Here is a 14,847-nt window from a genome sequence, read left to right as displayed (position 1 = left end):
TAATACCATTCCAAAAGTCTGGAAAACCGCCTATGTCACACCTTTACATAAGGGTGGAGATCCGTTCCAGTTGGATAACTATCGTCCCATATCTAAACTGTCTGCACTGGCAAAAGTTTTGGAAAACCTGGAAAACTCACAGTTGAAAGACTTTCTTCACAATAACTCAGTTTTATCTCAATTCCAGTCGGGTTTTTAGAGCCAAGCTATAGTACAATTACTGCAGTAAGTAAGGTTGTAGGTGATATTCTAGATGCTCAGGACAAGAAAAATCMGTGTGTTTCACTTTTGAGTGATTTATCGAAGGCCTTCGACACTGTTGACCATGCCCCGCTGTTGTATAGACTAAAAAAGGTTGGTTTAAGTGTTGATGCATTAGATTGGTTCCAAAACTACCTTTCTGACAGAACACAGTGTGTGGCACAGGAGGGTATCAAAAATCTGAGTTTCAAAGGCTTACAAAAGGAGTTCCCCAGGGCTCAATTTTAGGTTTGATCCCTTTTACACTGTATATAAATGATATAGGGAAGACTGTTGACTCTKCAAATCTCCATCTGTTTGCTGATGACTAAATTATTTAGCGCATCTAATATTGAGAAGGCTGTTCAGGACTTAGTTGGCTTTTGATGTTATTCAAAGGCAGCTTTTTGAATTGAAACGTGTGCTTAATGCAAGGAAAACAAAATGAATGGTTTTCTCTTCCCTGAAAGTAAACAGATGGAGTCACTTGCAGATTTTAACAATAAAAGGCCAGCAAATTGATAGGGGCACCTCTTATAAGTATCTATGGATTTGGTTAGATGAAAAGCTGAATTTTAAACAGCACATTGATAACCAAGAAACTGAAGTTGAAATTGGATTTCTATTTTAGGAACACATCTTGCTTTTCAATGTTAGTCAGAAAGGATCATGTTCAAAGCACTTTAAAAAAAATCAGTGCTGGATTATGGTGATATTGTCTAATTGCAGGCCTCAGCAAGTACCTTAAACTCTGGACACAGTGTATCATGGTGCTTTAAGATGTATTACAAACCATACATTAGATCACCCATCACTGTGATTTGTATGCGATGGTGCAATGGACCTCTCTYTCCACCAGGAGGCTAAAGCACGGGTACACCTTTGTGTACAAGCATTGATAGGACAACTCCCTTTGTATCTCTGTTCCTTTTTACCAGATCAGTCACTCAATAGTCTTCGTTCACAGTCGCTGCTGTCCTTGTCTGTTCCTAAGGCTATAACTGAGATGGGGGAACAATATTTTTCCCATAATGCCCCTTCATCCTAGAACATGCTTCAACATATATTAAAGTTAGGGGAGGTTACTGTCCATGCCTGTTTTTAAGACTCGACGACACTGTTTGTGATAGATGGAGTTGTTTCTAATCTTCAATTGTATCTGTAATTTGTGACACTTTGTCTTTTGTGTGTATTTAGTATTTTTCTGTAATATCTTATGTACACGCACGCTGCTATTTCCCTGTTTTGCCTTTTTAACCTCAATGGGTCTTACCTGGTTAAATAAAGTTTTAAATAAATACMAAAAAATTGTCTAGGACTAAGCTTAATATGTGTCTAGGGAAACCGGCCTCTGAAGTCTAAGGCCGTGTCCAAAAACCCATAAATAGTCCTAAATAGTAGGCTTTTTGATTTTGTGAAAAAATAAAGTTGTATATAGGGATGCACGATATATCGGTAAGCATATCAGAATCGGCCGATATTAGCTAAAAATGCCAACATCAGCCCGATGTCTAGTTTAACGCCGATGTGCAAAACCAATGTCAAAGCTGACGTGCATACCTATATAACGTAGGTAGATGACGTAATGATGCCACAAAGAATTTAGCGCTACATGTGCAACACAGCATTCCTAACCTACAGCACAATGTCTGCTGTGTGGATCGAGCAGTCAACAAGTCGAGCAGTCATTTGAAGGAGTAAGAAAATTTCAGCGAGGCAACTCAAAGACGAAATCCATTAATGCCAAGATAATGGAATTCATTGCCCTTGACAATCAACTGTTCTTTGTCATGGATGATGTTGGCTTTTTGTAACACAGTATTGTTGAAACTCACATTCATGAGCTACTTGCTACTTGCTAGAAATAAGCTCAACTGCATTTGCAGCAGACGTGATAACTTGTCATGGCATTGAAACGCCTGCTCAACAAAAATGCCAACACAGACCGTCGGATTAACTTGGAAAAGTATTCTACTAGAGGCCGTGAACAAGCGATTYRGTGGCATTCTCTCTGAGCCTCTAACTGTGTCGCCACCATGCTCGATGCTAGGTACACGGACCRCTACTTCGATGCAGACAAGAAACAGAGTTTACGTGAAATGTTACAGACACAGCTGGACAAGATGGAAACGGACACAGTGACAGTGCGCGCCGAGGAAGAGAGGCCACGGACAGACAGAGCTGAAACTTCACTGCTTGACATTTATGATGACATCCTGGTTGAGACTGAACAAATGAACAACGAAACAGCACAGCAAGTAAGTGAAAGRAATAGGTTTTGATTATGTTTTACTGGTAATGGGAACATACGTAAAGGCCAACAAAATAACGTTTTGGTGTGTGTGTTTCAACTATTTAACTGTACTAGAATGATTAAAAGGCAGCTAAAATTTTAAATATCAGTTATTGGTATCGTTTTTTTTGGCAAGGAGCACATCGGGTATCGGTCAAAAATGTAATATCACTGCATCCCTAGTTTTATACTATGGGAAATTTCAAAAATCAATTGTATATTAAATGCCGGATGTCATACTCATTTTGGCTTTTTTTCCTAGTAGAATTCTCTGCACACTATTGAGGAAGAGAATAGTCTTTTCACACCCATGTGTGTTCGACAACAGCTGAAAATGAACTAATAGAAATAAGAACGAGAAAGTAAGCAAGCTATATACAGGGTCAGTTCCAGGGTCAGTACCAATAGCATATTTACAATGAAAAATGTAGCCTGACATGTTGCTTTTGTACTGTTTTGAACTGTCCCAAGAGTCTATGCTGCTGAGAAAAGCAGAGCGGAGCTACCTCCCCGAGTGCATCTGGTCTCCATGTTGCCTCCACACAATAGTTAGTCAGATGTACTAAACCTGCCATCAAAWACAACAGCATCAAGGAAGATAAAATATGGCCTTTTCTTTTTTCTAATATGCTGTCAACTGGTGTGTGGCTGTATCCTAACACAGGTATAAACAGGCAAATACAACAGATATTTACAGATTCATCCAGAATATCAGTGTTCTAACATGTAGCTATTTGGACATGAGAGAGAGGAAGGTAAGAAGAGGTAAGGAGGGACAGACTGTATAGCGATCTTCATACTTCAGTTTTGTAGTTGGTATAGTGAGTGATCTTCGTGAAGCCTCTTACTTTAATGAATATTTGACCTCTTAATGTTCCGACGCCCCCTGTCTCCACTACCAGGTGTTATACGCCTGTTTGAACACATGCTGTCTTGTTTTGAACGCTTTGTACAAAATCATAAAATGGAGTACGACAGGATATTTCTTAACGTAGCTCTTTATTAGCTAGTTATAAGTGGCATGTTCACGTGTCTCATACCATGATCAACTGACCATGACCTCACCACTTGGGTGGTCTTAACCAATCATAGCGCAGTATGATACTGCGGTAAAATGCATCCAATTACAATTCAGTATGTTTAMACATATGAATATTACATCCCCTTTCTTTTAAAACAAAAATATATATATTTTTCATATTCTAAGCGTTTCTTTTGAATACATGCTCTGTAGTTTGAACTCAAGGTAAGYAACCATTTATACTGCATACTGCACCAACTGAATCAACATAACAGACTCTGAAACAATGATTCAGCATACTGTCACTTTTAGAACAAAGGATTCTCAGCAACTCAGCTTTCACTGTAGCAATTCACTCAGCTTTCACTTAACATTTCAAACAAATACAATACCAAAGCATTTCAAGTCAACTTTTCAATAACAAGTTTACAGTCTGGAACTCTTTTAGGGCAGYGATCTGCCTACACCTTTTGCCATTTCACAGGTCTAGGACAGCTATGGGCTTGATCTYTCTTCCTGACCTTGTGTGATATGATGCTGAGCATGCTTCTGTGTCAGTCAACAGCTCTTGTGGGGTTGCAGGTAAGTATGGTGTGTGTTGTGTGTGTGTTAAGGCCATCACGTTCTCTTTCAGGGGACAGTTTATTGTTCTTTTGTGTTCAGTAGGTGACGACGATTGCCTCGGTACACCGCTCCTTCTGCGGTACGGATGTGATATGAATGTTCAGTGTCAGCTGGCTKGATGACGACWGCTGGTTTCCAGTGGCCATGCTCCTGGATTCTAACTGACTCTCCGTCGATCAGTGGTGGCAGTGGTCTAGCTGACCTGCCGTAGTATCGCTTTTGTTGTTGTTGTCTCTGTGCACGTTTTTAATGCATTTCCTTGTAGCCTACGACCTCAGGTTGCAGCTGCTGGTTGGTGCTGAGAAGGATTGAGCGAAGTCTGCGGCTCATCAACAGCTGGGCTGGTGATTTGAGGTTGTCAACTGGAGTGTTGCGGTATTCAAGGAGACTGAGGTAGGGGTCTCTCGTCTGCGTTCGCTTTGTCCATGAGTGATTTAGCAATCTGCACAGATTTTTCAGCAAGGCCATTACTTTGAGGGTAATGTGGGCTTGTGATGACGTGTGAACTCCCATGCTTTTGTGAAGGATTAAAACTCATCGAATTTGTAACAGGGGCCGTTGTCAGATATTAAAGTCTCTACAATGCCATGCCTGGCAAAAAATAGCTTTCAGCTTGTGTATCACAGCTGCAAATGTGGTGCTGTGAAGCTTGTCGAGTTCGAAATATCTGCTGTAGTGGTCCACTGTTACAATGTAGTCCTCGTTGTTCCAGGTGAACAGATCGGTTGCCACGACCTGCCAGGGTCGGTCTGGGATACAGTGAGGTAACATTGGCTCTTTGGTGTTTGAGGGGCGTCGTTCAAGACAGGTGGCGCATTTACCAACAATGTCCTCTATTTGTTTGCACATTCCGGGCCAAAACTAAATGTCCCATGCTCTCTGTTTGCACTTTTCCATGCCCATGTGTCCAGCAAGGATCTTTGTCAAAATGTCTTCTCTGAGACTGGTAGGAATGATTATTTTCTCTCCTTTGAAAATTATTACGTTGATAGTTCATCACGATGGTTCCAGAACTCTGAGACGCTCTGGGGGCATTTTCTCCTCTCCTCAGGCAATCCATCCTGTATGCCTTTCTTCAGCTGTGTGAGTTGTGAGTCCTTTTCTGTTTCTGCTTGGATCTCCTTCAGTTTTGTGCCACTAACTGGTAAGTTACTGTACACAGTATGCGCTTGCATGTTCATGTCTTCACTGAGGCTGCTGTCCTTGTAGGTAAGAAACTTCCTGGAGAGTGTGTCTGCGTCAGGGATGTCTTTGCCTGGACTGTGAGTGATTGTGAAGTCGTATTTTTGTAGTTGAAGGATCATTCTCTGTAGCCATGGCGGGGCTGCGGCTAGCGGTTTCCTCATAATTGACTCGAGGGGCTTGTGGTCGGACTCCACAATGACTTGTTGTCCATATACGTACTGATGGAAACACTTACATTCGAACAGAATGGTGTAGAGCTCCTTTTCGATTTGAGCGTAGTTGATTTCAYAGTCTGTGAGAGATTTGGAAGTGTAGCCAATGGGCTTTCCTTCTTGCAGTAGCACTGCACCTAGTCCATACTTCGACTCGTCCACTTGGAGTCTGAGCTATTTGTTGGGGTTGTAGTAGGCAAGGATTGGCCCTGGTTCTCTCGTGATCAAGTATTTCACTTTCTGGAAAGCAATGTCGTGTTGCTTGTCCCAGAGAAACTCACCTGACTGCTTTAGCTGCTGACGCAGGGGTGGCTTAGCATTGGAGAGGCTGGGTGCGAACTTGGCTAAGTAGTTGACCATGCCAAGCAGTGTTTCCAGCTCTGCACGGTTCTTTGGTGGCTCCATTTATTTTATGGCTGAGATCTTCTGTGGATCTGGCTTGATTCCAGTCGCGGTGAGAAGATGTCCGAAGTAGCTGACCTCTGTAGCGCCGACTGTGCTCTTCTCTGGGTTGAGCCGGACTCGTCTCTCGCGGGACCTTGCAGCATTGCGCAGAGGTTTCTGTCGTGTTCCTCTTTGGTTCGACCATAGACAACGATGTCATCCACAATTGCCACAAGTCCGTCTAGGCCTTCGTTCACTTCGTCGATCTTTCGCTGAAACTCGTCTTGGGCTGAGATAATCCCAAAAAGCAGGCGACGGAACATGTAGCGTCCAAACGGTGTGTTGAACGTTGTGAGCTTAGATGACTCTTCTGTGAGCTTGATAGCCCAGTAGCCTGATCTGGCGTCCATGACACTGAAGTAGTGTGCTCCCGCTAGCTTGCGTGTGATTCCATCTAGCGTCAGTAAAGGGTAATGGGGGCGTTTGATAGCCTTGTTCTTGGGTCGAGACATACTCTGAGCTTGCCTGTGCGTGGTTTCTCCACCACCACTAACGTCGGTTCTGTAAACTTGGTGACTATGTCAGATTGCTCCATGCTCTACACCTCTTTCCTCAGACGGGCGMGGAGAGCAAGGGGAATCTTTCTCGGTGGGTAGACCACAGGGGTTGCGTCTGGGTCAAGGTGAATGGTACATTCTCCGGGGAATAGTCCTATTCCTGTAAAAACATCAGCAAACATTTTCTGTCTCTACTGGTGCCGTCACTGATAAAACTAGCTTGATGAGGTTCATGTCTAAACATGATTTAAGACCTAGCACTGCAGGTGCTCGAGTGTCAACAACGTGAAAGTCCAACATCCTGTCACTTTCCTCGTATTTGCATTTGAAAGTGCATGTGCCTTTTACTGGGAGCTGTTCACCACCATAACCAGTCAGTCTGCGCCTGATGGGCTGTAGCTCGCACTCAGATGTCAAGCTGCGGTACTTATTCAGAGGAATAATGTTTACTTGTGCACCAATGTCTAGGTTGAACTTTAGCTCAGTGCCTTGTGTTCCTATATCAATGTCAGCAATGGCTTGTTCTGATTCTCTGATATTAGATTTTTCTGTGTCACTGAATCAATAAACAGTTCATCAGCATTTTACTCTTTGATTGGCATTATCTTCACTCACTGTGTGTACTGTTTTTCCACGGTAAGCTCAGCACACTTCTGCAAAGTGATTCCATTTTCCACATTTTGTACAGTGTTTGCCATTAGCTGGGCGATTTCCCTGTTCGCCATGCACTTTGTATCCACAATATCCACATGTTTTGGGACATTTTGAGTCTGTGTCGCTCTGTTTTGGAGTTATGTCTTTTTCCGTTCTGAGACRCGCTCTCTGGGCACTGAAGGTGTGTTTTGATGTCTGCCTGACTGCGTGCACTGCTTGTTCACGTGATGCCGCCCAAAATGGTTTGTATCTGAACCTGTGCTGGCTCGYGAGATCTGGCTATGTCAATAGCTTTGTCCAGCGTTAGCTCAGACCCAATATTCAAAAGTTTCTCTCTCATTGACGGTGAGTAATCTTACTCGCGGTTTGCATAATCACAGCCTTTCACAAGCAGACGCAGCTCAGTCACAAACTGTTCAAACGATTCGCTAACTCCCTGTACTTTCTCATGGAATTTGTACCTAGAGAAAATCGTATTGGTCTTCGGCACAACATATGCTTCAAAACGATCGTAGTATGTTTTCAGTTCCTTTGATTCAGCCTCGGTAAGTGTCCATGTTGTAAATATCTCTCCCTTTTTCACCAATCCAGAGGAGCAGGTAGCTGAAATTTTCCTATTCTTCTCTTTCCCTCAGAGGACCCGCGAACATTAGCTCCTTGAACTTACTCCAAGCATCGAGTAAGTTTGTAGACTCCCAGTCCATTTGAGGTGAAGGAACTCCAGCAAAATCCATATTTTAGTCCTTTTACTCTGACACCATGTCTTGTTTTGCACACAAAATAATAAAATTGGCTACAGGACCCCGGTGCGAGAACAGTCACTAAAAATCGTCAGAACCAGAAGATGAGGCAGACCAGCAGTACTAGCGTTAGTGTTTTTAATAAAGAACAAAATCTCCAGGCAAAGAAACTAAAACCACAATGTCCAAAAATCAAGCCAAAAGGCACAAAAATGGAAATCCCAAAATACTAAAGAAACTCCACAAAGTGTAAAAAACGCCGGGAAAACAAACTCAAAAGACTACTCAATAATACACAAAACTAAACCAGAGAACCTCTGGAAAATCCAACAAGAGAAAACACTAATAAAACAAGGCTTGGGCTGGGGCTGGGTGCTAACTTACAAACACAGAGCAAGGACTAAGGAACACACAGGGATTAAATACTAACAAGGGAATGACCTACAGGTGCAAACAATAATTGGGCAAGAAAAACAAAAGGTACAAAAAGGTGCAATGGGGACATCTAGTGACCAAAAACCCAAACCGTCTTGGCCAAACCTGAACAAAAATATAGGATATTTCTTAACGTGCTCTCGTTAGCTAGCTATAAATGGCATGTTCACGTGTCTCATACCATGATTAACTGACCATGACCTCACCACCTGGGTGGTCACTATCTTCCGGATTGGTGGGTCCCCTGCTGGACGGTTGAGCTAACGTAGGCTAATGCGATTAGCATGAGGTTGTAAGTAACAAGACAATTTCCCAGGACATAGACATATCTGAAATTGTCAGAAAGCTTAAATTCTTGTTAATCTAACTGCACTGTCCACTTTACAGTAGCTATTACAGTGAAAGAATACCATGCTATTGCTTGAGGAGAGGTCACAGTTTAGAACATGAAAAGTTATTAATAAACAAATTAGGCACATTTGGGGAGTCTTGATACAAAACTTTGAACAGAAATGCAATGGTTCAGTGGATCAGTCAAAAAATCTTGAACATACATTGCTGCCATCTAGTGGCCAAAATCTAAATTACACCTGGGCTGGAATAATACATTATGGCCTTTCTCTTGCATTTCAACGATGATTGTACCAAAATAAATACCAAAGAACGGTTGKTTTTTTTCTTTTGTATTATCTTTTACCAAATCTATTGTGTTATATTATCCTACATTCCTTTCAAATTTCCACACATTTCCTTTCAAATGGTACCAAGAATATGCATATCCTTTCTTCAGRGCCTGAGCTACAGACTGTTAGATTTGTGTATGTCATTTTCGGCGAAAATTGAAAAAAAGGGGCAAATTCTTATTAACCAATCATACGGCGGTRCGGCGGTAAAATGCATCCAATTACAATTCAGTATGTTTACACATATGAATATTACACACACATGCTCACAGACATGTGCACGCACGCACGCTCACACACACACGCTCGCTCAATGACATATACTGTACACATACTCACATATACACACACACACCTCTCTCCCTCTCTCACCACTTTCCCTCTCTCTGTAATATGCTATTTACTGAATTTCTCTCTCTCTCGCTGTCTCTCTTTGTGTCATTGTGAGGTTTGGCCCTCTGGGTTATTTCTGTAAATTGTTGAGCAGTAACTCGCGTCAAATTAGATTTGACAGCTGTGTCGGAAGCTATAAGCACAAGTTACCCTGCAGCATCTCACCGTGAGTGTGTGTGTGTGTGCGCGTGTGTGTGTGTTTGTACGAGTGCGCATGTACAGTATGTGAGTATCTACACTCTGTTGTATCTCTCAGTTCCTCCTCTCTTTCTCACCCTCCCCCTTCTCTCTTMTCTTTCTCTTGCTCTCCCTCTCTCTCTCTTTTGTAATGTGTGTGTTAATGTAATGATGCTYAGCTCAGTGTGTGTGTGTCAGTGTGTGTGTGTGGACCTGGAGACGCTGGGCTCCTGCCTCCTCTCCTCCACTGCAGTGTTTTGGTCACATGACGAGCAGGGCTATCACAGGACACTGATGTTCTTCTCCCCCCTCTTTGCCTCCTYTCCTTCTTCTCGCCTCACCGTCTTCACCATGTACAACCCGCACTCTCGCTTTTAACAATCTCATCTCGTCTTCTATTCATTTCACCCTTTATCTTCCTCCCCCTCTCTCGTTCTCACACCTCACCCTCCTCTATGTCTCCTTCTTCATTCCTGTCCTTCTCTACTTCCTTGTTGTTATTATCTCACCTTAAACCTAATTGATCTTGTTGTCATACCTTTCCCCATCCCCCCTTTTCCTGCTACTTATTTATTTCTCTGCCTTCTCTCCTCTCCATTTTATCCCCCTCTTCTTACACATTCTTCCTCCTCCACTTCTCCTCTTCACTTCATCTCTCTCTTGCCCTCCACATATTTTCTCTTCCTCCTCTCCATCCTTTTACCTCTCCTTTTTTCTCTCTCCCACCCTTCTCCTTCCCCCCATTCCTTACACCCCACCTATCCACCTTCTCTTTCTTCCTCCCCACTTATCTCTCCCCCGCTCCCACCTCCTCACCCTTCTCTGTCCCTCCCTACCTCTTCTTCCCTCCACCCCTCTCTCCCACCTCCTCACGCTTCTCTGTCGACTCTCCTTACCTCTTCTTACATGCCTCCTTGTCTTCCCCCTCCCTCCAACCCATCCCTCCCCTATCTTTCTCCTCCTTCCCCTCTCTCCCCYCTCTTCTTCCCCCTMCYCCTCTCCCCTCCAGATTCCAAGCAGAATGGCGACGCAGCCAACGCAGCCCTGGCTAACGAGGACTGCCCCACCATAGACATGGTGCTTGGGGAGGAGAGGAGTCCTGCTGCTGGGGGTCTGGGCACCGGCGGAAGCCGTGAGCGCTATCCCCATGACCGCGCCTGCTTCCTCCTCAGTACCGGAGAGTTCCGTGCTACAGACGGCAACGTGAGGAAAGGTACGCCCGGGTCAGGCTCAGGGTCAGGGCCGGGGTCAGAGCCGGGGTCAGAGTCAGGGGCTGCGCTCCGCCATACCCAAGGGTTCAGTAGCTCGACACTCAGCAGCTCAACACTCACTGTGTGCTCATGACACTCCCAAACACACATATACACACACACACACGCACGTACAGAACTATACACTTCAGAGCTGGTTCAAGTACCTTAGGTCAAATAGTTTCATTAAACTTAACAGTATTTGAGGTGTGTTTGATTCAGCTTTTTGTTTGCTTTTGGAACTATTCCATTGGTTCCATCGTACCAGGCAAACGTAATCAACTGCAGCTCTTGGAAGAATTTGACTTCCAATTCACACATACATAAACACACACATACACACACTACGGAAACACTGGGTATTTCCCTACCACCTCTCCTCTCCTCTCCCCTGGCCCCTCCCCTATCTCATATTTCTCATAACCAATCATTTTGACTGACAGTCACAGACCCCGCCCACAATACCCACAGGCTGTTTTGAGCTGTCTCACGCTCCAGACATTCCTATATGAACTGGGTTATGACACATTATGGCATAAGTGAAATATCAATGGATTGATATTTTGTTGGACCAGTTCCCACATGCTGTATTCAATTACATTGGCACCCCACGTCTACTACTGTATATGTAAATGTGCTGTGGTGCTTTCTATTGCCGTTCTGGACACTGGAGTTGTAAAATAACATATAGGTATTATTGCCTGAGTTTGGTACATATCAGTACATATCAGTACATATCAATACATATCAGCACATATCAATACATATCAGTACATATCAGAACATATCAATACATATCAATACATATCAGTACATATCAATACATATCAATACATATCAATACATATCAATAGTGCTCCATTGTAGCTCAGTTGGTTGAACATGGTGCTTGCAACGCCAGTATAGTGGGTTCAACCACCCATACGTAAAATTAATGCACACATGACTGTATGTCACTTTGGGTAAAAACATCTGCTAAATGGCATATATTATTATTATTATTATTATTATTAATATCGTTTTTCGACATACAGGCACTTACAGGTACTCTATTTCAACCCACCGGTTTAGCTCTGATTTTTCTTTCTTCAGCTTTAATGCACATTTTCACAGCCTGTTCTGAAACGAGATCTGTACAGTACGATCGCTGACTGAATAGCTATCACACTGCATCTGGCTGTCAATCTGTCTTCTACTGTCAATCTGTCTTCTACTGTCTGTAGTCATGCTCTCTCTCTCTCTCTCTCTGTGTGTATATATATACACTATATATACAAAAGTATTTGGACACCCCTTCAAATGAGTGGATTTGGCTATTTAAGTCACACACATTGCTGACAGCTGTATAACATCGAGCACACAGCCATGCAATCGCCATAGACAAACATTGGCAGTAGAATGGCCTTAATGAAGTGACTTTCAATGTGGCACAGTCATAGGATGCCACCTTTCCAACAAGTCAGTTCGTCAAGTTTCTGCCCTGNCTCCCCTCCAGATTCCAAGCAGAATGGCGACGCAGCCAACGCAGCCCTGGCTAACGAGGACTGCCCCACCATAGACATGGTGCTTGGGGAGGAGAGGAGTCCTGCTGCTGGGGGTCTGGGCACCGGCGGAAGCCGTGAGCGCTATCCCCATGACCGCGCCTGCTTCCTCCTCAGTACCGGAGAGTTCCGTGCTACAGACGGCAACGTGAGGAAAGGTACGCCCGGGTCAGGCTCAGGGTCAGGGCCGGGGTCAGAGCCGGGGTCAGAGTCAGGGGCTGCGCTCCGCCATACCCAAGGGTTCAGTAGCTCGACACTCAGCAGCTCAACACTCACTGTGTGCTCATGACACTCCCAAACACACATATACACACACACACACGCACGTACAGAACTATACACTTCAGAGCTGGTTCAAGTACCTTAGGTCAAATAGTTTCATTAAACTTAACAGTATTTGAGGTGTGTTTGATTCAGCTTTTTGTTTGCTTTTGGAACTATTCCATTGGTTCCATCGTACCAGGCAAACGTAATCAACTGCAGCTCTTGGAAGAATTTGACTTCCAATTCACACATACATAAACACACACATACACACACTACGGAAACACTGGGTATTTCCCTACCACCTCTCCTCTCCTCTCCCCTGGCCCCTCCCCTATCTCATATTTCTCATAACCAATCATTTTGACTGACAGTCACAGACCCCGCCCACAATACCCACAGGCTGTTTTGAGCTGTCTCACGCTCCAGACATTCCTATATGAACTGGGTTATGACACATTATGGCATAAGTGAAATATCAATGGATTGATATTTTGTTGGACCAGTTCCCACATGCTGTATTCAATTACATTGGCACCCCACGTCTACTACTGTATATGTAAATGTGCTGTGGTGCTTTCTATTGCCGTTCTGGACACTGGAGTTGTAAAATAACATATAGGTATTATTGCCTGAGTTTGGTACATATCAGTACATATCAGTACATATCAATACATATCAGCACATATCAATACATATCAGTACATATCAGAACATATCAATACATATCAATACATATCAGTACATATCAATACATATCAATACATATCAATACATATCAATAGTGCTCCATTGTAGCTCAGTTGGTTGAACATGGTGCTTGCAACGCCAGTATAGTGGGTTCAACCACCCATACGTAAAATTAATGCACACATGACTGTATGTCACTTTGGGTAAAAACATCTGCTAAATGGCATATATTATTATTATTATTATTATTATTAATATCGTTTTTCGACATACAGGCACTTACAGGTACTCTATTTCAACCCACCGGTTTAGCTCTGATTTTTCTTTCTTCAGCTTTAATGCACATTTTCACAGCCTGTTCTGAAACGAGATCTGTACAGTACGATCGCTGACTGAATAGCTATCACACTGCATCTGGCTGTCAATCTGTCTTCTACTGTCAATCTGTCTTCTACTGTCTGTAGTCATGCTCTCTCTCTCTCTCTCTCTGTGTGTATATATATACACTATATATACAAAAGTATTTGGACACCCCTTCAAATGAGTGGATTTGGCTATTTAAGTCACACACATTGCTGACAGCTGTATAACATCGAGCACACAGCCATGCAATCGCCATAGACAAACATTGGCAGTAGAATGGCCTTAATGAAGTGACTTTCAATGTGGCACAGTCATAGGATGCCACAGTTCGTCAAGTCAGTTCGTCAAGTTTCTGCCCTGCTAGAGTTGCCCGGTCAACTGTAAGTGCTGTTATTGTGCAGTGGAAACGTCTAGGAGCAAGTGGTAGGCCACACAAGCTCACAGAATGAGACTGCACAGTGCTGAAGAGCATAGCACGTAAAAATTGTCTGTCCTCAGTTGCAACACTCACTACAGAGTTCCAAACTACCTCTGGAAGCAACGTCAGCACAAGAACTGTTCATTAGGACCTTTATGAAATGGGTTTCCATGGCCAAGCAGCCGCACACAGGCCTAAGATCACCATGCCAATGCCAAGCGTCGGCTGGAGTGGTGTAAAGCTAGGCATCATTGGACTCTGGAGCAGTGGAAACGCGTTAGCGTTCTTGCAGAGAACGCTACCTGCCCATATGCTTAGGAATAAGGGTCTGGGGCTGTTTTTCATRGTTTGGGCTAGGCCGCTTCGTTCCAGTGAAGGGAAATCTTAACGCTACAGCATACAATGACATTCTAGACGATTCTGTTCTTCCAACTTTGTGTCAACAGTTTGGGGAAGGCCCTTTCCTGTTTCAGCATGACAATGCCCCTGTGCACAAAGCGAGGTCCATACAGAAATGGTTTGTCGAGATCAGTGTGGAAGAACTTGACTGGCCTGCACAGAGCCCTGACCTCAACCCCATCGAACACCTTTGGGATGCATTGGAACRCAGGCTGCGAGCCAGGCCTAATTGCCCAGCATCAGTACTCGACCTCGCTGTGGCTGAATGGAAGCAAGTCCCCACAACAATGTTCCAACATCTAGTGGAAAGCCTTCCCAGAAGAG

General features: G+C 43.7%; 1 protein-coding gene across 1 annotated transcript in view; it reads left to right on the top strand.

Moving 5' to 3' along the window:
• LOC111971439 (voltage-gated potassium channel KCNC1) overlaps nucleotides 1–14,847 on the top strand; it is a 103,884-nt gene that overhangs the window by 77,939 nt on the left and 11,098 nt on the right. Inside the window, exon 3 of the mRNA XM_023998215.2 lies at nucleotides 10,608–10,811. Within this exon, the coding sequence (XP_023853983.1) occupies nucleotides 10,608–10,811 (204 nt within the window). The remainder of the gene's footprint in view (nucleotides 1–10,607; nucleotides 10,812–14,847) is intronic.

This window comes from Salvelinus sp. IW2-2015, linkage group LG13 (genome assembly GCF_002910315.2).
Source record: "Salvelinus sp. IW2-2015 linkage group LG13, ASM291031v2, whole genome shotgun sequence".
Lineage (NCBI taxonomy): Eukaryota > Metazoa > Chordata > Actinopteri > Salmoniformes > Salmonidae > Salvelinus > Salvelinus sp. IW2-2015.
Note: the sequence above shows the minus strand (reverse complement) of the source record. Positions and strands in the feature narration are given on the sequence as shown.